This window comes from Excalfactoria chinensis, chromosome 7, assembly GCF_039878825.1.
Source record: "Excalfactoria chinensis isolate bCotChi1 chromosome 7, bCotChi1.hap2, whole genome shotgun sequence".
Taxonomy (NCBI): Eukaryota; Metazoa; Chordata; class Aves; order Galliformes; family Phasianidae; genus Excalfactoria; species Excalfactoria chinensis.
The window spans coordinates 9,277,786-9,302,463 of record NC_092831.1 but is presented as its reverse complement, the minus strand read 5'-3'; the positions used below and the strand labels follow the sequence as shown (position 1 = coordinate 9,302,463).

At 43.8% G+C, this 24,678-nt stretch overlaps 1 protein-coding gene across 1 annotated transcript in view; it reads left to right on the top strand.

The window, feature by feature from the left end:
* Nucleotides 1–24,678, top strand: part of PDIA5 (protein disulfide isomerase family A member 5) — a 90,653-nt gene that overhangs the window by 5,729 nt on the left and 60,246 nt on the right. The window contains exons 2-6 of the mRNA XM_072341820.1: nucleotides 3,966–4,092; nucleotides 6,545–6,632; nucleotides 17,306–17,389; nucleotides 18,130–18,175; nucleotides 24,071–24,163. Coding sequence (XP_072197921.1) covers nucleotides 3,966–4,092; nucleotides 6,545–6,632; nucleotides 17,306–17,389; nucleotides 18,130–18,175; nucleotides 24,071–24,163 — 438 coding nt within the window. The remainder of the gene's footprint in view (nucleotides 1–3,965; nucleotides 4,093–6,544; nucleotides 6,633–17,305; nucleotides 17,390–18,129; nucleotides 18,176–24,070; nucleotides 24,164–24,678) is intronic.

Genomic DNA, 24,678 nt, shown 5'->3' with positions numbered 1-24,678 from the left:
GTTGTGCAGCTTTTGTGGGGGAAGCAAGTTGTGAATTGAGGTGGGAATTAAGGTTGAGGTTCTGTGGGAATGGAACATTTATTCCATTTAATTTGAATAATAGATGTAAAATATGAAAATATGTTCTTGTGTCGGCTTAAGAAATATTCCCATTTTTCATTCTGTAACAACTTGGGGAGTAAACTCTGCATTCTCGGGGGAGTAAACTCTGCATTCTCGGGTCCTTGGTGATTTGCAGAAAACACGGCCTGAGGGATGACTGTGTTTTCAATAGTGTTGGTCCTGGCTGTATAATTAGCAAATACTTATTTGCCTGTAACTCTCTTTGCCTCTGGGTTTCTGAAGGCTCAGGTTTGTCTCAGGTGCAGCTCTAAGAGTGGGGCTGCGGAGTGCCTGGCTGCTGGTAATGTGTGTGCACAGCAGCTCTGCAAGGAATTGCTGGGGAGCGGGGGAAGAAAAGGGACAATTAAACCTTTCTGACTCCTTCCACCTAGCTTGCAAGATTATGTATTTAAATACAGACTTTGATTTGAAGAGCAGAGGCAGAGCACGTGTTTTGTACCTTGTATTCAAACAGCAGCAACTCCCAGCAGGTTTGAATTGGTTGTCTTGAGGGATTTGGTTCACCTGTGTTTTACCTGAGAATTCTTGATGCATCTCGGATCAGACGCTGCGATCCCATGAGTGACGTGCGACCTACGCTGAGCAGCACTGTGAAAATAAATTCTCATTCAGCTCATGAGCTGGGGGAGCTACACAGATGAGAAGTGCTCCAGGTTTGCATTTCACAGTCTTGTGTTGTGTATGCCTTTTTCTGAAGGTCTTCACCAGAGTCCCCTGCACCTTATGCTGTGGGGTGATGGCTGTGTCAGGTGCAGCTTGCAGAGCGACCTCGGGAGGGCCTGTTCTGTGGGGCACCATGCAAACATGGCATGAAATAGAACAGACCATCTCCCAGTTTTACTTCAGTTCTCATCAGCAGAGCCCTCTCAAGGAGGGATGTGTGCCTTCTGCTTTGAAGGCTGCCGAGGAAAGCAGCTTCTCATTCACCTTTTAGGTGAAGCATTTGGAGTCTTCCTTAGCTGTTCCGTGGTGGTTGTGAATAGACCTTAAACCTTTAGGAAGAGGCTTTAGCAAGTTTGTCTATTAGTTCCTTTGGTGTGATGCATGTGGAAGGAGCCTCCTGCCCAGGAGGAACGGGCGTCTTCCATGACATCCTTTTTTAATGGGAGCTAGTCTCCTCTTATGCCCTCATTCATTTCTGCAGGAGAAAGCCAGAGAGCACAGAACTACTGAATTCTTATCGGTTTGCAAACACAGTGCAGTGCTGGTTGGAAGGCGTGAACTCCTCGGTGCAGCTGATAACCTCCTGGTGCTGTGCTGCTGCCTGAGGTGGCAGCCGGGGCACGGCTGCCCTGCTGGTGCTTTCGGCTCAGATCAGATTGGGTTTTATGACCAAAAAAAAGGCTGCAACGTTAATCTTAATTAAAGGGAAATTATGATTTATTGAATGGGGCTGATAGACGTGCTTGTGTGCAGTTCCCTCCTGTTCCTAGCTGGAGCGTCAAGGAGGAGTGCTGCAGTCAGACCACAGCAATGTGAGCATCGTAGTGGTACCCAGGGAGAAACGGGGCGAGGTAACAGTGCATTTTTGCAGCATGTTGTGCTTTTGAAGTGCTGCAGTTCCACCAGCACGACGTCCTTTCTCTCAGTGGCAACGCAGGCGAGGCAGTAGTTAAAGCTGTCACTGTTTCCAGAATCCAATTTTTCAAAAGGTTTATAGCTCAACCATTATAACAACAGCAAAAAAAAAACCACCCTTCTGAAATGGCCTAAACAGCCTTTCCATCTGGAAGAGATGTGAGATACATGTGCTATTCAAGCTATGGGTGGAACTCTATGGATGCTTTAAGCAAAGTTCATAATACTGTGTGGTGTCATATTGAAAGTGGCTTTTGTGTGTTGGTTTGTTGTTTTTTTTTTATTCCAATTCTTTCTATCAGCAGTGAGTTCAGACCTACTTCTCCTGATCTAATTGCAGGTTTCTAAACCACGGGAACAGGCTGCAGTTTTGCTATTCCCTTGCTTTCTGTGCAGGTTGAGTTTTAGCCTCCTGTAACTGAAGATAGAAATAAAACAGTAGGATACTCGAACGATTGCATGAAGTTGTGGGGAAAGTGTTTAAAAAAATATTTAGGATTAAAAGAGATCTGCTCATAAATCCATGTTAGATTAATCCTTCCTGTACAGCTCCTGACTGCAATGAGGTTTTAAGCAGGAATTTGAATGCCTTTGTCACCTCGCTTCGCACAACTGTTTGCCAGCATTGATTGGCAGCGCTGTGTGTTTATCTCACAAAATACACAAGTGGTTCACGTTCATCAGCCTGAAGGAGGAAGGTTGAGCTCTGGACAGCTGGGTTGGGAGGAATGAGTGTGTCAGATGACATAAAGCGTTGGGATTCAATGGAACAGTGCTATGCAGTGGGTTGACCTGTTTGCCTGAAGCCTCTGCCGCCTGTTATACTTTTGCACTGCACATTGCAGGTGTATCTTAGAGCAGCTTTTCCTAAGCATGTCCTGAGGTTGCTTTGAGGATGGCAGCCCTTCCAGCTCGGCCGTTTCCATGTACCTCCTTGTTCCATGTGTGGAAAAAAACTTTGGTTCTTTCAAACTGTGTTTCATAGGTGCCTCATTGACGTGGTGTTAGCAGATGAGTGAGTTTGTAATGAAACAATGCCTGGGGCGGCATCTTCTGACTTGGGTTGGCTGAGTGCCTTGTTTTGAGTGCTGCAGTTTGTAGCACACGGGGTGCAAGAACAGGGCCGTGCTTCTTCCCAACCACCCTGGACCTAAGTTTTACAGCCCAGCTGGAATGAGACCTGATCAAAATTAGTCCTGTAATTGAGGAGATGCGGAACCTCTTGTCTGCGTTAGGCAAATGAATGAAAGCTTTTAGCCCAGCAATTAAGTGTTAAGGTTTTACTGTAAGGTGAATGTAAACTAGATAATTTCTCCAGCTAAGCTTCCCATAATCATTCCATTAGTATGAATTCATTACTGTGCAGAAGGGAGGCGGCGTAGCCTTATGGATAAGATTATTATTATTATTGAAGATTATTGCAGTACAAACGAGCACTGGAGGCTCCGGCGAGGTTATGGCTGTGTTTTGCTAGTTTTCCTTTATGGCAGAGTAAAAGACAAATTCTGCTGTGGAGCAGCTGTGATTTTAAGTAGGCTAGTAGATGCCACCAAAGAAGTGATTTCTTTGCCTGGGTGCAGAGAGACCAAGAGACATGTGAGAACAGTGGATGCATGGTTGGTGGAAGCCAAGCCCAGTCTTGTGGCAAACACACTGGGATGTGGTGTGGCTGGTGGGGAGCTGAGCCCTCATCCCCTGTGGGAGGGTAGTTGGGATGGGGCTGTGCCTCTTCATGCAGACACAGTTGCTTGGATATTCTTTTGTTTCCATCATCTGTTCTGTGTCAGCTTGGGATAGTTATTTAACCACGTGGCTTTTGCTGCCTTCTGTAGAGGATGGAAATATTCAGCTGGGTTTTCAAAGGATTCAGAGAACCAGGGGCAAGTGGGCTTTCAAAGTGGTATTTTGCTGCATCTCTTGTTACGTTATATTAAATTTATATAGGAATTTTTATCTAATTACCTGACTAAGGAACAAACTTCTAAAGGGAATGACTTCTTAACTGAAAACATATTTCTGGATGTTGTTTACCTCATCTTTCCACCTAAGATTGCTTGCTGGGAGAGGTATTGGTCCAGTTTCAGTAAATCATGGTTATGACTTCTTTTGTTCATTTGTTTTGCTGGTCACATCAACACAATAGTTTATTTATGGCAGTACATCTCAAGATTGTGAAACAGATTAAGGCAATTTCAAGAGCAGTTTGTGTTTTATTTCTCAGTGTGGGAACTATTCCTAATGCTTCTGGCTTTGTTTTTCTGTAGGCATTCCTGCTGGCGTTTGGGTACTCGTTGAAATTGTCTCCTCTCATAGAAAAAATAAGTGACCACAAGGATTTTAAGAAGCTTCTCAGGACACGAAACAATGTACTAGTGCTGTATTCCAAATCTGGTGAGTTCCTTTCCTCCTGAATGACCCAGGTCTTTCAGCCCAATAGTGTGGGTGTGTTTGTGGCTATCAGTGTGTTCTTATCAAATGACCGAGCTCTTTGTCCTCACTGTTTGCTCTGTGTTACTTTATGTGACTGCAAGGTGCAGCACAAGGGCTTCTTTAGGAGTAGTGCCTTTTGTTCTACTGCAGGGACTCCTGATGCCTCAAGATAGAAGGGGCTTCTTAATTTGATCTTTTAATTGCTCTGTCACACTGGTGAAAATGTACCTTCTGGCTTTGTGTCCAAAAAATGGTTGCTCATAAAAGCTATCAGTCAGAGCTTGCTGGTGTGCTTATCGCAGTAGCTGGTGAGTTTCGATTTGCTGGTGGCACTGAAAGGCTTAATGAATAGTTGCAGTTCTGAAATCAGCCCATCTTTGCTTTTGACAGCTTTGGATGTCCCATGGTTGTCTTTCAACTCTAATGAACAAAATATATTAAAAAAAAAGAGCTGCTTGTGTAAGAGGAAGAAAATGGCTCACTTCACATCATGCCGCCTGTCCCCTTGAATCTCTTTGCTGTCTTCTCTCTCATTCAGGCTTCCATAGTTGTTCTATATCTGTTGCCCATAGGCATAGTTGCCTATATCTGCTCTTCCTTTTGCTGTGTTCTGCGCCTTCTTTCCCTTTGTCACCTCATTTGTTTGGGTGTTTTTTTGTATGTGCTATTTATCTGTGACACCAAATAAAACAAAGAAGTAATCGTGCAGCTCCGTGCATAAACTTCAGGATGCAGTTGTGGCCATGCAAGACGTTGGAGGTCAGGAAGAAAAGCCCATTGCTGAGTTGGTTTTCTTAGTACTGTTTGGATGTTTTGTTATTTTGTTGTTGCTTCGTTTTCCTCTTGGACAAGTGGCACAAGTTTAACTTTTGTTTGGGGTTGCATCCTCCCTTTCTTGCCTGTTGCAAAGGTCTTAGCTCAGACATAGGCAGTGACATCAAGCAGAACGCTCTGGATTCAAAGCACAGCAAATCAGGGCCGTATGTGGAGACCTAACCCCACCCCCAGTATCAGAGAATTTTGCAGACAAAAACGTGTGGATGCTGGGATAATTAACTTTGTTTCCAGGAGACGGGCTTATTCCGTGACAGTTAAAATGACAGATGTGATAATTTTTGTTAAAATATTTGCGTTTTGTTCTAATGGGCAATTTTGAGGACTAAAACGTGGACAGATGGTTTTTCAGTAACAGGTTCAAAGTGGAAGTCAGAAAAGAGTTTTGAACAGTGATTTTTTTTTTGAAAGGAACGCTTTAAATTAAGAAAAAAAAATACAGCTGTATTATTCAGCTTTTTAAAGGGAAGAATTTCTTTTGACGCTTAATACTTTAAGTGGTGGTTGCTTTGATTTTTTTTTTTCCTTTTTTTTTTTTTTAGTAGCACAACCAGCACACTTTGGCTCTGACACTCATCAAATAAATGTTGCCCTATGGGCATCGTTCAAAAAGCGTGTTGTGGAGATCTTTTTTTTTCTGTTTTTATTATTTAATTGGTTGGTTTTAGCGGTCTGAAGCACCGCATGCAGAGCTGGCAGTGGGATTAATGCTTCTCCCTCGCACAGTGATCCTTGCACAATTAGAAAGCTCTTGTGTAACTGTCACCCAGTTACGAAAAAAGGGGAGGTGAAAAGAAGATGAGAATACAGAGATAGGAACTTCTAATCCCAGATACATTCCCTCTAGCTGTGATGAGCAACTGGCCAGCAACCGGTCATGCTGCTGAAACAAGGCTTTGCTTCTCAGTGGAGCATGACTAGATGAGCATTCCTATCTCATGCAGAAAATGTGTTGGTTTCAGGAAATATCCTCACTTAGAGGAGATGTTTAGTTCATCCTAACAGCTGGATGTCCTGCCACGGCTGCTCAACTAGTGAGCCTTATGGGAGGAGTTTGTCCAGTCCCAAATGCTTGAGTTCATTTGCCCTCTTTAAAGAGAGCTTGTCAAGCTGTTGTGCTGTGAGTGCAGGAATAATTTCCCTTTGTATCCATGTCCCCATGTAGGGGAGAGATGGCTGTCGTGCATTTCCACAGCTGTGCGTTACCAGCACTTTGGGGTAGGATCTTCTTGAGAACCAAAAGGAGTGGGCTGGGGGCTTTGATGGCATCAAGGCCCACAAAGGCTGTTGAATACAAGAAGCTGCTTTTGCTTTTGGAACCGTGGGATAAAAATTTCTAAAAACTACAAATTATTTGGAGGAAACAGAACTACCTCTACCTGCTGGCTCTACCTCTGGCCATAGGCTTTCATGTTCTTCACTCTTGGAGACAAGTTACTGGTCTACATAGGTGTTTGATCTAACCCAATATACTTGCTCTTCTACTCAATTAGTTGATCTAGTTGTGGAACAGCTAAGGAGCTAAAGGTAAAGTAGTTCAAGGATTCCTACATTTGTTTATTTTTTTTGTTTCTTCCAGCTGCTGCTGCGGAAAGCTCACTCAGGTTACTGTCCAGTGTGGCCCAGGAGGTGAAAGGACGAGGTACTATAAGCTGGATAGACTGTGGGTATGTGATTTGCTGTTTTTTATCCCCCTCCACCCACCTTTTGGTTTGTATTGCTGACTTAGCTCTTTTGGTAGTTCTGAAACTTGTTGCCTGTGGCTGAATGCACATCGCTCCCTGTGGTTTCTGCATAACCACAGGGAGCCTGTATCTTAACCGCCTTTGTTCTTCCTTCGTGCACTTGGTAGGGGATTGTTTTTTCCCTATGGCTGTTTGTCACTTCTGTGACAGTGTGCTTCCAGCCCAAAGCTGGAGACCCCAGCAATGGCATTGCCTTTTATGGGGGCCACATAGCATAGAAACACTGCTGCAGCTTTCCCACAAGTAGGGTGAGGAAGAATCCCACATGTTATGCCTCAGCTGGAGGGCAACACAATTCTGCTCAGACAGCAGATGTTGCATGTGCAATAGTGCTGGGTGATTTTGAAGCACCCAACCATTACTGTTTCTCAGGAAAACGTGCTTTCTTCTAGAGAGCTTCCTGTGTGCTTGTAGGTTGTGCTCTGTGGTTTGCAGATCTGAAAGCCTCTGCTGTGTGGGTCTGCCGAAGAACATGTTACCTATGGTTTTAGTTTATGTATCATAGAGCCTCTCTGCCTCTGCAGCTTTGCCTACAGGTGGCAAATTTCCTTCCCTGATCTGCAGAGGAACAGCTTGCTGGCTTCCTTTGTGTTTGGGTGGATTGTTGTGGAACAAACAAATTGTGTACTGTGCTCAAATCTGTCGTCTCTGCAAATCACATCACTCCTTTTAAAGCTCCTTTTGGAGCTGGTCTCCATCAAGTAGTGACCCAGCGTGAGTTGCTGGTGAATCGCAGTTCACACCCGTTTCCACCTGCCAAATAGCCAGCAAATAATGCATTGACACTGAAGAGGAGAAAGTCTGAATTCCAGGTTCCTTTTCTAACAAAAGTGCTGCTAGACAACTTACTGGTGTTGATAATGAACACTAGCAAATAGGGTACTGGACCAGGTTCTTGGCTTTGGTTTCTTATCAGCTGCTTTTGTGACTGTTTCCTCTTTATTTCAGGTCACCTCTGTTCTTTGAGGTTGGTTCTTATTGTGTGTGTGTACAGCTGCTGAACGATGAGGCTATTTGGCCCTTCAAAATGCTGCTGCAATGCAACTAAGCAATAACCAGTAGCTTGCAATAAATCTCCAGGATTTACTTTAGTTCTGGGTTGAGGAAAGAAAGATTCAATGTGGAGGACTTCCATCTGAAATCCAGGAAAGTGTTGGCACTTAACAGTTCAGTCTTTGTTCCTGAGCTTGTAAGTGATGGTGATGGGGAAGATAATGCATATGCTCGTTTTTGCTGTAAAATCAACTCTGTTTCTCAAACTCTGATATGCTTTCCCTTTTCTTTCTTTCTAAATGTTTCCATCTAAAACAGACTTTAAGGAAGTTACTTGATGTGTTTCAGGTCTCCTCAAGGAATTCTTTAATAATACATTTTATAAGTAGCTTGGTCCTTGTGCCTCCTGGCTTGCCAGGATGGGGGAACAAAGTGGAGCTTCCTTTCCTGAAGGAAAGGTGAGTTGTTCCATGACAGTGAGGCAGCCTGTTGATGGTCATTCTAAGATGTAAGAATAGACTCACAGGTTCCGAAAATGTGCTTTATTGCCAGTAGTACGCCAATCATATTTCCTTCTGCTGAGAGCTGGGCTGTGGACAGAGTGTGGTGACCATGGCAGTAGATGCAATTCTCTCTTGGAGGGTTGAGCAGTGTATCTTTGGATAACTCAGATCGAAGAGCCTGGAAGAAAATAGATGGTGTGTCTGGCTGTGGCTGGGTTTTTGTCAGGGACTTTTGTTCTGTAACTGCCTCCTGCAGAGAGGTGTCCTCACCTGGAACCCCTGTCCCATGGAGCTGGTGTGTGGCAGAGGGTGCCTTAGTGAACATGATGGACCTTGTTCTTGAGCCTGACCCAAGTTTTATGGTTGATTTACTTGTTTGGTCTATAGAGCATTCTGAAATCAATCTCGTAGCACTGAGATGACATTAGAACTTCTTTTTTCCTTGATTTTGTTTTGATTTTTTTTTTTTCCTTATGGCTTTCCTTTTTCTAATGCAGGTGGCTGCAAACTGCTGCCTGTCTCAGTGCGATGATAACATGAGGATGCAGGAGTGCTGTCTGTCCCTAGTTACAAAGGGCTGTTTGTAGGCTCTGGGAACAGCTAAGTGCTGCCAGAGGCTCTCAGGCCATTTTCCCAGTGCAAGTATGCTGTGTGGCTTATTTGCAACTCTTCATAGTGAAACAAACAGCACACAGATGCAGGGATATTTACAACACAAGCTCAATTTGTTTCACAAATATTGACAGGAAATGGCTAGTTTGGCAGTAATGTTTAGCAGGGAACTTTGGCTTTATTCTGCACATCCCACTGCAGCAGACTTGTTTGCTGTTAGATCCAAGCACTGGCAAGGCTGGTGTATGGTTCAGAGCTGTAGTTTGTGTCTGTTCCCTGTGGCAGTGACAGCAGTCTTATTCTTTACTGGCTGTGGGTTTGGGTTTTTCTTTGTTTTTCTTGTAATCCCCTCTCCTGCCTAATTTTTGTGAGAGAAAAAGCATACTGTTGCATTGATAGAAATCATTCTTCATTGTTAAGTCTCAATGGTATGTGCAGCCTGTATTTCAGCTTGGTTGGATTTGCAGGCTGGGACAGAGGCTGGACTCAAGCTTCCAATTCCAGGTTGGGTAGCGTCAGGAATATCAGGGAGATGGATTTTCAGCACAGTTTGAGAAAGAATGCTGTTTTTCCTGCTAAGATGGTTAGTGTGGAGAAGAGGAGACTGCCATCTGACTTGTGGCTTTGCAGTGGGATAGCAGGGATACCAGAGTACTTGGGCTCAGGGGTTGTGGGACTGGGATGTGCCTGCTCTGCCTTGGCTCTAGTGCTGCCCATTCAGCATTAGAGCAGTTGCCTTCTGCTCCTTTGTGCTGAGATATGACTCTGTACATAATTAAACATGGAGTTCAGTTATGAATAGAAGGCCCACAAACAGTATAAAAATGTTTTTTCATCTTTGTGTCTTAATTAGGAATTCCTTGCTGAGATGCTTGATGTTGAATGAAGAGATATGTGAGAGGTGATAGAAAATTGCTGAGATGTAGTCTCCTGTGTGGTCACTTCTTTCTGTCACTATGGGTTGAAACAGAGCTCTCTGTTAGCTTTTGGTTATTTCATTTGTGTACAGGCTCCCCAGAGAGCTGTGGGTGCCCCATCCCTGGAGGTGCTCAGGGCCAGGTGGGATAGGGCCCTGAGCAGCCTTAGCTGGTGGGTGCAACCAGAACATTGCAGCAAGTTGGAACCAAGTGGGCTTTAAGGTCCCCTCCAACCCAACCATTCTGTGATTTCATTACCTGCTCCTTGTAATACCTGCTGTTCACTGCTCAGCTTAAGCTGACTGGTAGCATGAGTAGGGTGCCATCCTATGCATTGGTAAGTCTCATCAGCGTCCCAGAGAGATGGATTGGTCTTCTGAAGAGCAGTGGTTATCAGCTTGGCCGTTGAGTTACTGCTATTCATTCCTGCTGTTAAAAAGAGGTGTATCTGTGTTTGCCAGGCAGTTGGATAAATATTGCCTGATTCATTAGTCAGTGTTTATAAAGAGTTTGGAGACCTTTGGAAAATGCTACAGTAACACAAATAAGTGTTGCTTGTTTAGTGCATTCAGATGCTATTTGGTAGATGTGAAATCAAGCAGAGGGCTGGATTGTTTATTGAATTATTTTTACCAGCAAACTAATAGGAGTTCTGAAAGTGGAAGGAATTTTGCATGAAATAGAAACTCTTGCTAGCAAATCTTTGAGGTGGTAAGTAGAAAGCACAAAGTGTAGTGCTGGTGTGAACATGATGAGAAGAGCTTAGCGCTTGAATGAAAGATAACGTTTTTGCTGTGTGTCTGTGAAGCGAAGTCTCAGTCCTGTCTTGTGATTCCTGAGGTCTGTTTGGTTTTAGCAGTAATTCCCACTGAGTTATATAGAGTAGGGCTCTCAAGAAAAGTACGTATTTCTTTGGCTTGGAGTAGATGTCCCCTGCTTAATTGCATGGTTCCCCTTCCAGCAGGTCCCAAATACAAACAAAGCTGTGTGATTTCCATCTGCTGCCACAGTGCCCATGCTTGGCGTTAGTACATCAGCCTAATGGGAAGAATAAGTGCCATCTGGCTAAAATGCCTGCCCGATTTTTGGTTGGCTTGAATCCCACTTTCCTGCTTTTGTGTCTTATGTCATTCCTGTAGGTTTTTCCCCAGTGACTATTTAAGATGTTGCAATCCAGTAACATAAAGGTGAAGTATTTCCTTCAGCGTTTGTTCCCCAGGTTGGGATGGGAAGGCAGCCCCTTCAAGTCTGTGTATCTAAACATCTTCTGGTTCAGGAGGTGCTCAATCTACTATGTGCTTTTTCTGGGATGCCTCCAGATTTCAAATTTTAAATGAAATCTTCCTTCCCCAGTTTCCAATTTCATAATGCATTGATACAGGAAAGTCTTTACCTATATGCAATCATTGGAATAGGAGAGAGGAATTTCAGTAATAAGGCTACTTACGCAGATAGCATTAAGAGTTGTTTTGCTCTTCAGCTTCTACATTCATGCCTACAAAGCTGATCAGAAATAGGATTTATTTAAGAGCAAGTCTTCTCATCTTCCTTTCTGCACTTGAATGTTAAAGCTGATGGAAAGCTTTAAGGTCACTGAGACCAACCATCATGTCATCCCCACCATGCCCACTAACCATGTCCTTCAGTGCCATATCTGCACTCCAACATGTCAAGGAACAGTGCCATTGAAAAGCAAAATAAATGGTCAGCAACTGAGCAATGTCTGTGGCTGGTTGTCCATGCTATATATCTTTTTTCTTAATTAGTTTTGTTTGATGATACCTGTCACCTCTTGGTCTTAGGCTTCTTTCTGCCCTTTCCTTGCTCTTATTTCTTGTGAGGATTAATCTGATGGGTTTGAATTTTGGGAAAGTACTTCTTTTTAATCTCATTCCTATAGATTCCTGGTCTCTCTAATTGACTGATGAGCACAAAGAGCCATTTTCATTGGATGCCTGCTGATGCTGGATCTCCATAGCACCAGCACTTTTCTACTTGCATTCCTGGCACTTTTAGAGGAGTTTTTGCAGCAGGAGGCTCTGAAGATCGCCCTCTGAGTCACATAGTGGCTTTTTGCTGTGCTTTGGGGAGAAAAAAAACAGACTTTAAATTCAGATTAGAGGCTGTCCCACCAGTCTGCTAGTCCTAATCCTTGAGTCTTTCCATCAGTGCGCTTTCCCTTTCAGGAATTTGTGCTCCCCCGGCTCTGAAAAGATTCAGGCTTCTCATCTGCTGCCTTGTTGAAGCAGCTCATTTGTTTCTTGCTATGGAAACCTGTTGCTGTTGTCACTTCTTTGTAAGTTTATTTCCATATAAGATCTAGAGCAATGACAAAGCATTGCTTCATTTTCAAAGTCAGAGCCTGTATTTTAAGCTTCCTCTGCTTATTTCTTCTGCATCCATCTCTCTTGTATCCTGTTCCATTTTGTTCATTTGCCACTTCCTAAGCCCTACCCTTGAGCATAGCATCGAAGTGCCTGTCTGCTCCAAGAGGTGCAGATGTGCTTTCTGTTTTGAGTAGATGCGAGCCATTACCATCCAGTGGCTGCTTAGCACAGCTCTTTAGAGAAGTGCTTTTGCAAGCTGCGCTGATGGATTGAGAAGTGATTTTTATTTTTATTTTTTTTTCCCTTTTATTCTCCTATTTCAGATCTGTCTTGAGAGTGATACAGCGAAGTCTGGGATCATCAGGAGGAGCCTCACAAGTGGGACGTACTATAAGCAGCAGTGGCTGCAGTAGCTGTCAGCCCAGACTGGGAAGGGAGGTGGTAGAGAGGCAGTACCCACAGCCTGAGAAGAATGGGGCTCAGGGGGAGGGTCCATCTGGTTTCAGTTGGTCATGTGGCATGTGGAAATTTCTGGCATCAGAGCCCCTTTTGCTGCTTTTTTGGGTCACAAGCTCAGTGAGTTGTTTGGCAAGGTCTCAGCTCCCTGCTTTCTCAGGATGTTCCTCAGTCTGTTGTCTGGAGAGGGCGCGCTCTGGAGAATAGCCCGAGGGCATTGCAGAGGCTGTGCATTGGGCTGGGAAGCCCTTTGTGATAATTCAGTTCTGAAGGCTGCTCTGAAATTGCAGGTCCCTGAAGGTAAAACTGGAGTTGTGCTCTGTATGATGGTTTTCACCAGAAGAGAATGAAAGCAATTAAACAGAGGCAGTAATGAGAGAGCACACTGCTAACCTGATGGCAGTTTTCGCTGATGCCCTCCGATGCTTTTTCCAGCATGGGAAGGCTTACTTTGTGTGCACTTACCTCAGTGCTTGTACCTTCTTCTCTGTCTGGTCTTGTCTATTCCAGCTGCCTGGACAGTAGAGCACAGCCTCCATCCTGCTCATCTGCAGGTGCATCTGGAACGTAATGGATGCTGAAGCATGGCTTATGTGTATTGCTGTGGCCTTTTTCAGAGATGTGCTGATAAAATCTGTTTACAGGCTGAGAGATCTGTGGTTCATGTGGTTGTGTGTTATGCTGATAGGAAAGCAAGATAGCTTTTGTGTGAACAAATACCATGACCTTGGTACTTAAATCAGTGCTGCCACAGTGTTATTTATTACTCACTTCACTTAAATCAGAAGGGATGGTCCAGGTTGCACTTCAAGGTGTTGTGGATGCCAGCACCACTAATATGATGTGGCCACACACAGCACACGCACTCGATGCTGCTAGTTGGCAACAGCAGACACAAGGTTTTTCTCAGGACAGTTTTGGCATTTTCTGAGCAGGGATCTGACTGTTGTTCCAGCTTCTCCCTGCCTGCAGGCTGATGTGGCTGTTTGGTCAGTCTCTTACCTTGGTGAGAAGCCAGTGATCAGCATTCCATAGTAAAGGGAGCACGTGGGCAGCTGCAGAAGATCTTGTTGGTGCCTGTGGGAAGGAATGGTGCTGCAGGTGCTTGGCTTTACCCTGCTGCCTTCAGGACCTGCCAGGACAATACCTGAATTTCCTCTGAGTAGGGATTGGGCACTGTCTCTTAGTCAGGTTCCATCCAGATTGGACTTGTTTTGTTTTTAAAAATCATTGTGGACCTAGTGCAGCCTGGTTCCTGTACCACATTTTTGCATTCCGTCTGTCTTGCTTTGGCCTATGTTCATTCCCTTTCTGAATTCTTTTGCTGCAGTGTGGCAAGGCCCTTTCGCTGGGTAAGCTGCCACCAGCTTCTCATCCCCATCCTTCTGGCTTCTAGCCTCCAGCTTCCCACCTGTGGGCAGAGCATCACACTGTTCTTGAGCAGCACCAGTGGGAGTGTGTCCCTTTCAGGTGCTGGATTTGCTGACTGTGATCCAGAAGTGGTCAGAGCAACGTTGCAAGCCCCTCGGCCTCCTCCCAGCCTGGCAGCAGATGGCTGCCTGTGCAGAGTGATTGCTTATGCTCACTAATGCTGACAGGGGACTCCAGAGGTTTGCAGGGAGCACTGCTGTTGGGGCTTTCTGCCAACTCCATCACAACCCCAAACGACAGAAAAGCTGAGGAGGCTGGGATGTGCCTGGAAAGGGGTGAGGTGTTCCTATGATGCATGCTGTCCTTGTCGTTCAGACTCCATGTTTAGGTAGGTCAACTTAGACCATTCATTTTATTGTTCATTTGAACAAGCTGCCATGGCTTTGCTTCTCCAGCAAAGGAGTGTTTTGAAGCTCCAGGCTGATTCTGAAGGAGTGGGGAGCATGGGGATTGTTTTAGTAGGAGATGAGGGGTACTGTACTGCTGCCCCACATGAGATTCGATCATATTCCCTTTGCTGTATATTGCATGTAGGGTGAAACGGGATGAAATTGGGCCCCTTCAGTAGTAGCACAGGTGGAGTCTATGGGGTCCAAATTGCTCTGTCACAAGGCAGCCAAGGATGGCCTGAACATGGTACCTTAGATGGGATGGCAGAGGGCTGATGTTCCACCTCTACCTTCCATCTCCAGCCCTTGAAACAAACTCTTGTGCTGCCTCTTCAAGTGGTGTAATTAAATTGTAAGAACTGGAGTTCTCATTACGTTCTCCCATGTGAGAGTTGAGGAGCTCATCTTTAGAGAGAGAGGCTGTTGGCTGAGATCCAGAGGAGACAAATCTCAGAGCAAAGGCTGCATCTGTGTTGATATTTACTCTCATTAAGGATAATGGTCATTACCAAGTGCTATCAGCACAGGGTTGCTCTTTGCAGGTTATTTCTATCTGGCTGTAAGTGGAAGCAGAAGAAAAAGCAAAACGCGTCCATCTCTGCCATTTCTGCACATCTTTCTTTTTGCATTTTCCAAAGAAACATTAATACAACATCTGAATTGGTGGGTCGGGCATGTGCAGAAGTCTGCACTGATGCATGAAAAAATTGTTGATACATATTTAGAGATCTCCTGTTCTGGGATTTTGCTTCACTTCCATCCCTTGCATCAGTGCACATAGATTGCATAAACAGACTGAATTCCCAATGCACTGGTGCAGACAATCAGACCAATGCATAGCCAGAGAAGGACTGGAGCAAACTGCTGCTTGCCTTCCTGTGATAATGGATGTGCATTCAAGCAGCTACATGCATCTCTACAAACGGAGCAATCCTGAGAGCAGGGCAGGCTCAGAGTCTGGTCCTTCCGGTGAAACAGCTGTTCTTATCTTTCGTTTTTTTTTAATAGAAGCTCATGCAAGCAGAAAGAGAATTGGTAGGAGCTGGAGTGCCAGGAATTGTTAGTCTCGGTAGTAATATTTTGTAGCTTTTCCAACAACAAACCTTACAAAATTGGTTTAAGCCAATTTTAAGCCTTTAGATCTCCAAACTGATAAGTGAGGAAAAATACCCTGTTTCGCTGTGGTTTGAAGTCGCCCTGAATCGATGGCAGAACTGGCAGCAGAATTGTTTCTAGTCCAGTTTTGGGCCTGTGCTTGTCTCGGGGTTTGGCAGAACCTGTTGGCAGAGCGAGTTGGTCAGCATTGCATTTGTTCCCTGCAACCACCTTCTAGTGTTTCTCTCATCAAGGCCAAGGTGACTGTAAATGCACTTATGTCCTGGAAACTTTTGGGAGTGTCCAGAACAGTATTTAGAAACGTTGACTGGCCTTACTGCGGGCTTACATGAGCTGACTGCCAAGCAATTAACTCCAGCAGTGCCGTGAGGTCTTTTCCATGCACACTGATGTGTGTCTGGGTAAGATGTGAGGGTGTTTAGAAGCTGTGCTGCCTCCTGACATTTGTTGACCCTTGAGCCCCCTAGTTTTCAGACCATGGGACTGCTGGAGAACTGCAGGTGCGTGAAGGCAGGGAGCTTCTGGCTCCTGGACTTGATGTTGTTGCAGAATTTCTCAGCAAAACTCTAAATCCAGGCTATTGGATTGGACAGGGCTTACAGGCACTCCTTACTGGTAAAGTGGTTACGTGCTTCATTAGTTCCTTAAAATGGTCATTTCGTTGTCATGTTCTACTGTTGGTGCACGTGTCCATAGTATACCCTTTCTTATTTCCATCTAAAGATAATCACTGTGGAGATTTCCACAAAGGAGGACTCTCATTTGCAGCATTGCAAACTTCTTTGTTGTTCCAAGGCAGCTGGAGAACATTGGGGGAATTAGCACCAGTGCTGCCAGCAGCCCTTCGTTTGGTGGAGCCCTTGCATCTTGGTATAACTAATGTGTCTCTAATTGGTTTAAACTTGATGGGTTTTCAGTGTTTTCATTTTCTAAATTGATTTATCTGTACAAAAAGAACAAGTTGTCCTCTGCTGGGAACAGGTTTCCAAGGTTTTTAATCTTGCGGTTGGTCGATGCAAAGGATAGTCTCATCAGCGTGGATCATCTTTTCTTTGTAGTTCACTGTTTCGCGCATCTTCCCAGGTCTGTGCCTGGCTTCATATTCACTGCTTGAGGCAGACTTAACAGCTGCACTCCTGTGTTGTTGAGGACAGCAGTTAAGTCGGCACGGACCCTTTCCCTGCCCACCTCACCAAAGGCACAGTTTGTTCCCATGGCCCTTTTTGTTTAACTCAGCCTAATCTGGGTTGTGCCAGAAACACGAAGTGAACTCTTTCCAGTTTGAAAACAACCTCCTTCCCCCTGCCTGCCTGGTGTGGCTCCAGGACACATCCATCGTACCTAGAGCTGGGTTTGCTCCATAATGCGGAACTTCTTAAAGCTGGCCACATGTGATCTGGGCATGGAGGTACCATGAAGATATTTTGGTTTTATCTTCTGCCAGATACAAAAAGCAACTCAGCTTTTGTCTTTGAACCTTTTCACAAACGGTGCCTCTTTGACCACTGCCGTATCAAGAACATGGTCTTCTTAAATGCTGACTTCCTAAATTTTACGTTAACCCCCTGAACAGAATGTCAGCTGAGGTACTTAGACATGCTAGGATGGACTCATTTTCTGCTGGTTGGAGCCTGACATCGGAATGTGGATTTAACACAGTCCACTGTGTCTTGACCAGGCAAATTGAGGAATTTAATTGGCTTTTCCCCAAAACTTGGCTGAGCAGCTTCTAAATAACCGTTAGGTACTACTAATTGCTTTTGAGGAAGTGGAGCAATGAGTTTTCAGAACTGAATGCATTTGATTTCTTTCTCTTGTAACTGTTTTTCTTCCAATGTGTGTTTTTTGCAGTGACACTGAAAGCCGAAAATTATGCAAGAAGATGAAAGTAGATCCTAATTCAAAGGAGAAAGGAGTGGAATTACTCCATTATAAGTGAGTGCTGGGCTGGGATTTGTAGTTCCTAATTGTTGGTGCCCCTGTTAGGACCGTTTGTTTTCCTTGCAGCTCCATTTTGCTGCAGCATGAGAAGTTATTTCTCCTATGCCCTCTGATATGTGAAATTGCTCGCTGTTTTTTCAGTTTGGAAGCATGTGTTGTAACAGAAGTTATGATAAATTTATGTTGCTGTTGAAGAGAGTACATGAGCTGGGCTTGTGGGAGAGGCGCCCAATAGACTAAAACTACCCATTGATGATGGCTGAGATTTGGATCTCTTGCTTTTTCTGTCACTTGCCTACTGGCATATGCCTTGGACAGTTGGCTTCACCACTCTGCTTGCTCTTCTAACTTGAGATGGTACTTTTGTAAAGTACTTGGAGAAAGGCAAATGGAATGTGAGAGCAAGATATCTTCTTCCTGAGAATAATAAAGTGGGAGTACTGTAAAATGTAAGATATACCAAGTAGCTGCATCTCCAAAGATTGTGCCTTAATAAATTTTACTGTTAAAGTGTCAGAGAGGGGAGACGTGGTTGCATGACACTGTTTTGCATCTTGCCTTTATCCTCAGTTTTTACTTTCCCTCCCCTGCTTAAATTGCTGTGGTGTAAACTCTGCTGGGTTCTGTGGCTTTGGCAGGATCATTTTATTCTGGTTAGTGAGAAGTACAGGAGCTGTGTGATTTCCAGCAATGTTACTGCAAGTTAACACTCTTCCCCACTCCTTGTTCTGCAGGGATGGTGCATTTCATACTGAATATAACAGAGCTGTCACGTTGAAGGTAAATTTAAATATTTGATTATTATTTGGTTAGGTATGGGGGAGAGAGGTCTGTGGGTTAAAAACAGGTGTTGGTACTTTTTCATGCTGAAGGCATGAAAGGGAGGGTGGTTAATCTTCATAAGCAGCTGTCAGGATGACATAAGGGCTTTTGTAGATGCATGCTACTGCCAACCGCAGGTCCAGAAAAGCTGTGTATTAACAAGATTGAACCCGTGTTAAACAGTCATATAAATTGTTGAGTTAGCTTCCAAGCTGGTTACAAATAGGGATTTTCTTATTTTCATTGCCAGGTGCTATCGATGGCAATATAACTAAAAGTATTAGCTGATACTGCATTTTTTGACAGAGATTTCTCTGAGGTTTTTAGGCCTTGCGTTTACAAACTTCCAAGAGCTGAGTGGCCTGCTCTTTGATTACAAAACTGCAGTTCCTATGGATATGTCCACAGTGCAAAAGGGATGAAATGACCTTCTGTTTTCTCTGGATCTCGAGACGAAGCAACAGCAACAGGAAGCAGTGTTCAGTGAGCACAGTGGGAAAGACATAAAACTTGACTGACTGGGGGAATGATAGACTGAAAGCACAATAAACAAGGTGAAGGTGAGCAGCCTTCCTCAGCAAAGCCCCAGTGAGGTGCTGGGAGTATCCTCATGTGGGGCACGTGATGATTTGGCTTCCAGAAATGACTCCTATCCAGTTCTGATGGCAGTTTGTTCTTCTTCCTCTTCTTCAGCAAACTTGGGCTCTGCAGTCATTGAAGCTTGATGAATCGTTCTAGGTTGTCAGAATTTGATTCACTTCCTTCTTCTGCCTTGTTTGAGGGTTTGGACTGAGTTGGAGGAAAGGCTGCGTGAGATGCTGTGTGAACTCTATTCTGTCAGAGTAGCCACTTCTAATCATGCTTCCTCTGTTACCTTCCTTTCACAGACAGAGTTGCTGTGGGGTAGATGATGAAGAGGTTTGTCTTGGAAATAAACTGTATCTTGAATCATCTATTCGGCAGGATTCACATCAAGTGAGGAGAATGGGACTGTGCATCTTAGCCTCTCCTGCAGCAAAAATGCTGCCTGGGTTGGATAACCCAGCCTTGTCAGCAAATGCCTCAGGCTCTTTATGTACTTAGTGAGGAAATGCACCTGATGCTTTTTTATTATTTTTTTCCTATTGGTGGGTGGTGGGGTGAAGTAGACTGATGAGTTGTCTAGATGTGGGTGGTTTGAATACTCGCTAAAATGTCTTTCCTGCTCTGCATACAACACTGCAACCAGGAATTAGTGCTGTGACTCTTCCTTACAGATAGGATGAACTGGAATGCATCTGGAGAGCCCCACGGAGTGTTCCAGCTGAGACGTGATCACAGCAGAACAGGAACCACATCATTTGTTTTTCTAGTTGCCACTTTGTGATATATTTTTCCCTTTCCCTCCTGCCCTTAGGTGTTTCTTTCTGTCTGGTGAGAGTAAAGCAGATCTAGAGTGACCCCATAGACACACATGGGATGCGTGAGTTTACTGTGGACAGAAGAGGTTCTGAAGCTCTTGTCTTCCACGATCTCTGTTCCTTCTTAAATTAACTGCCTCTCTGAAACCAACTGCTAATAATTTACAGGCTGGGCAGTGCATCAGAGCTGGGCAGTAGTCAAAGAACACATCTGATTGTTTATTCGTTTTGCTGTTCATGGCTGTATGAATGTTGTTTGTATTTCTTCCTCTGTAGCACTTCTCCACGCCTTCTTGTGTTGAGGCAGCGGCATTTCTTTTTTTACCTTCAGTTGCATTTGTGAGGAATATCCTAGTGCACTACAAACAGCAAGCAGCAGAGGGTTATCGTTACATTGAATTTCATACCCATCTTATGGACAGGTGGACAGAATGGAGAATGAAGATTAAAGGACTTGTTTTGTGTCGTTCAGCAAGCATGTGGCAATAAAACTGGGATCTTCTTCCAGGCATCCTGTAGACATTAATGTTTGTATGATGTTTTGGAGAATAGTGGGCGCAGCTCTGAGGAGGAAATGCATCGTTACTGTAAAAGGATTCTTCTGAAGTAATCAGCAATTTCATAGATAGGGCTGATCCAGCTGATAGTGTACTTAAGCTTTTAAGAAAAGATTTTCATTTTTTCAAGTAACTAAATCCCCATGTAATTAGAGACATCCTTGTGGGTTAACGCTTAGAAGAATGAGGAATAAAGGGTAGCTCAGTGTTTGCAGTGAGGGGATGTTAGTAGTCAGAACCCCCTGCTGCTGAGACCTTGGTTAGGATCTGAGCTGTTTGAGTGTCTGATAAAGAAGATGGATGGCAAGAGAACTAAGTTTGATCATGAAAATTTTTTAGGAATAGTTTAAAAAAAAAAAAAAGTAAATAAAATGTAAATAAAATTAATCTCTTTAAAAGAGTTGAGAAGGCCCACAGTACCAGTGGGTTGTCAGTATGAAAGCAGGAACTTGTGGGGTAATAAACACAAGAGGGAAAGAGGGGTACAATTCCAACTATGCTGAAGTAACAGCAGGTTGTAGAAATAGGTTTTGAATTACCAGGCTGGACAGTGGTTAGCCTGAAAATATTGGCTTAAGAGGAGTGAAAAAGTCAAATGGTTAGTAGAGGAACTTAGAGTGGAAGAGGAAATGTTATTCCACCATCTGAGTTCATTGTCATGCATCAAGTACATTATTCTGATTGCCACAGTGAGTGGCACATACCAAGGTGCTGTAGAAGGGCAGTAAGGATGATCAGAAGTATCAACGCCTTGAATATTTGCATTACAGGGTTCTTGGGCTTGGGAGAAGGACAGTGGGAGGGGGATTGTGGTCGATGTATGTGCAACTGTGAATAGCTTTAAGAATAGTACAATTACCCGCTTTTCCCCCAAAATGTTGGTGCGAGCAGTGACATTTTGAGGCAGCTGATTTCTAACAACTTTGAAGTGTTTAAAAAAAAATAAAGTTATGGTACACACAGCCATATGTTGTGAAAGCTAAGAATCTGAGTCTTAAAATCAGTGTTAGATAGTCATAAAGTACGTATCCATTGATAGCAAGCACAGAGGTACAAATACAACAGCTGCTACAGAGCCAATAAACTCAGTTACTTTTTTTTTTTTTGCAGAAACTGAGTATGCCAGATAAAAATGGCTTAGTTTTTCTGCAAGGTATCTGTAGTGAGCTGCTGTTGGACGTCTGAGGTTAGATCACTTTTTGATTCTAACTGGTTACTTTAACCACACCGCATCCTAAATGCCATACTGCCATGAGGTCAGTATCCAGGCCGTGCTTATTATTCAATGAAGCCTTTTCTGGAGGGAAATACAGGGAGAATTTTACTGTCTTTTTAAAATGGAGAAAATTCATTCAAGTGTAAACCTGCTGGCAGAGGGAATAGACTAACCCAGTAAATTAGACCAGCTCTAAACTCTGTATCCTTTTCAAGTTTGCTCTTGTAGGGGTGTGTGTATGTGCAATCAAGGAAAGTTTCTTTATTAGCATCTCTACTGCATTATACCTGAAAGGAACAAAAAGTGCATGGATGTGTTTTTATATTGATTATTTTTTTTCAGGTTAAAACCCATAAATGATAGCCAGCTATTGTACTGTTAAAACTGGCTTGATTTTGGCAGTGTCTGCTGGAGAAAGCTACATCCTGTGTTCTACTGAATTGGTGTTTGATGTTCAGAGCTGTTGCAGGGGCTCAGGCAGTGGGTAACAGCCCAGTGTGGGCCTGTCGAGGCCACAGTATCAAAGCATGTCCTGACCCCATCACAGCAGGGCAAGAGAGGAGCTGGTTCTGCAGCATGGGAGTTGCTGTGCTGTGGCCTGGACCTTGCTCGGGTCTTGAACCCAGCACCCAGGGACCTCTGTTTTTTCTGCAATTAGATAGTACTGTGTTTTGTTTGTAGGGATTTTTCTTTGCTATTTAAAAGTGCACAGGAAGCACTCTTCACAGAGCGGAGTAATGACTGTGAGGCACTGCACTGCCTGCTCATGCCAGAAGACATTACACATCTAATTTTTTCTTTCTTGGCTGAGAGGGAGAGGCTGCAAGAATTAAATCTCTTTAATCCCCCGTTCTCTAACCGCATCTGTTTCTACATCATTGAACTTGGCACACAGGAATTCTGAGACCAGCAGAGTCAATCGTGCTCATTAGCCGTTTAAAATGCTGACCCCTCTCTCCTCTCCAGCAGTGTACATTTGAGGTCTGTGCAGTCTGAAGGCAAACAGAACTTGATGTGGTGTTCCTAAGGTTGGAATATCTTCCTGGTTTGGTCTTCCTGCCTTCTACTTTTTCTATATGTTATTTTCTTACAGCATTGTTTGGGATGCTAATGTCTGTGGCTTAAGAGCCTTTTACAACTACGTTATAAGTTACTCAAACTTCTTCTTGATAGCTCATTTCTCTGCTAATGTCACATTAAAACAAATTAATTCTATGCAATGTGTTTGTAGTCCCAAAACAGCTACCCCACCCCTTAGGTCTTCTTACTGGGCACATTAAGTGCTTTGGTTGTTGTCTAGTGACTAATATATGTTGCATCTTACTATAAGACAAATCTCTTTAATGTTAGCTAAGCGACTAGACGGTCATTAATGCAATAATGCTGTAAGCTCTGAATCCTCCCAAGTCTTGTAGTACCAGCTGAGATGCAGGAAGATGAGCTGAACTCTACTATCTATTGATAGGCTGTTGGAGTGTTGTACGAGAGCAAACCTACTAAAGACAGAAAGGTGGCAGAACTGTCTCTTGAGACTGTTTTAGTGGCATATGTAACTAGGTGTACTGCTAACTTGTTCTCGAGAAGGTGGGTTGCAAACCTGGATGGCATGGAGCTGTGTCCCTCAGGTTCTGTTGCTGTCACCGGAGCAGCACTTTCCCTTTGGACCTTACTGTGTTATTGACAGCAGAGTTCTTGTCTGGGAGTGGACGAGTGGTGCCACAGAGAAGGGAAACAAGGTCAATCTGAGCTGTAAATGATCACAGAAATCCAGGCATTGTGTTTTCTACAGCACAGATATCTGAGGTTAAGTGATGAAGCCAACATCTTCACACACAGCTGGAAACTGTGGGCAATTATGCTCTGCTGAAATCCATAAAGAGTCAGCCTCTCATTGACTTTAGAGGTCTGAAGTTTTCTTCAGGTTCAGTCTGAAATCTGAACCAGTAGGAAGTATTTTTGTGATGAAGAGAATATCTGTGATTTACCAACAAAGCTTTGATTGGTTGTGTGTCGGTCAAGTAGAGTGTGCGTATATACTCAGCTTATCAAATATGGGAGCTGCAGAATCAAAGTGCTTCACATTTCCTGCTTCTCTTGCTTTGTTTGTTTGTTATACTCCTGCTTAAAAATCCATTGAGTGCAATTTCTAGTTGAATGGATCATAGGAGAGACTATTGGTGGATTATTTTTCCATGAACCAAAAGCTCATTGCTTTTGTTATGTGAGTATCAGGTGTGCCCTACAGCTGGTACTGTTGTTTCCAAAGGTTACACAGATCCCATGAAGGGCATAAGATGTAGCCTCTGCATAGGAAAATCTTTCCTGCTAAGCCAGGGACTAGCTGTGGAAATACTGCAGATCTGCTACCACTGAAAGAGCTCTTTGAAGGATCCTTGAAGCTGTTGTCTGTGTGTAGGTCCACCTCCACACAACATTCCCCAGTTTTGTAATGGAAATGGGCACCATTAAGTAGGTATATAATTTGTGAGGAAGTTAAGTATCAGTGCGTGCTCAGTTCTGCAGCAAGAGTTTTGTGTTCAATTTCACCATAGCGAATGAGTGTAAAAATGGAAACGCAAAACTGTTTATTGCACGGGATTCACATGATGGTATGGATTTGAGAATGAGCTCATGTTCACATTCGTTTTGTTTTAAAAGCTGTTTTTCCTGTTTCCTACAGTCTATGGTGGCCTTTCTGAAGGATCCGGAAGGTGCTCCATTGTGGGAAGAGGATCCTGAAGCCAAAGACATTGTGCATGTTGACAGTGAAAAGGTATGACAACTGGAGAGATGTTCTGTGTGTTTTGTAATAACGTGGGATGTGGAGAGTGTGCATGTTTGGATAAACTCTTGATGAAGTACCGTTATTTCCTTTGGAAGGAAATTCTATAGTACACAGTTGTTAAAGGGATAACATTTGTGGATTATGATAGAGCTTCCTTCATTTTTTCCTCTACCTTGTGTGTGGTCATGTTATTAGTCTGCGAACTACACAGCAAGCATCGAGTTATTGTGGATGCTGTAGTAGAAGAGACATGTTTGTCTCAAAGTATAGCAGCTTACAAGGTGCAGTTGCTGCAGGATGCAAATAGGAGGTAAAAATGCTATTCTTACAACTGCAGGTTGTCGTTAAAGCTTAGGTTCTCTCATGTGCCTGAGGTCTTCTCAGGAAGTCTGGAGCAGATAGGAACAGAATTTGGGTCTTGAGTGATTTAACCTTGTACAGTAACCATCTGCAGTGGCAAGTGGAAAAGCTGTGAATAAGATAAAACTACCTTAATAAGCTAG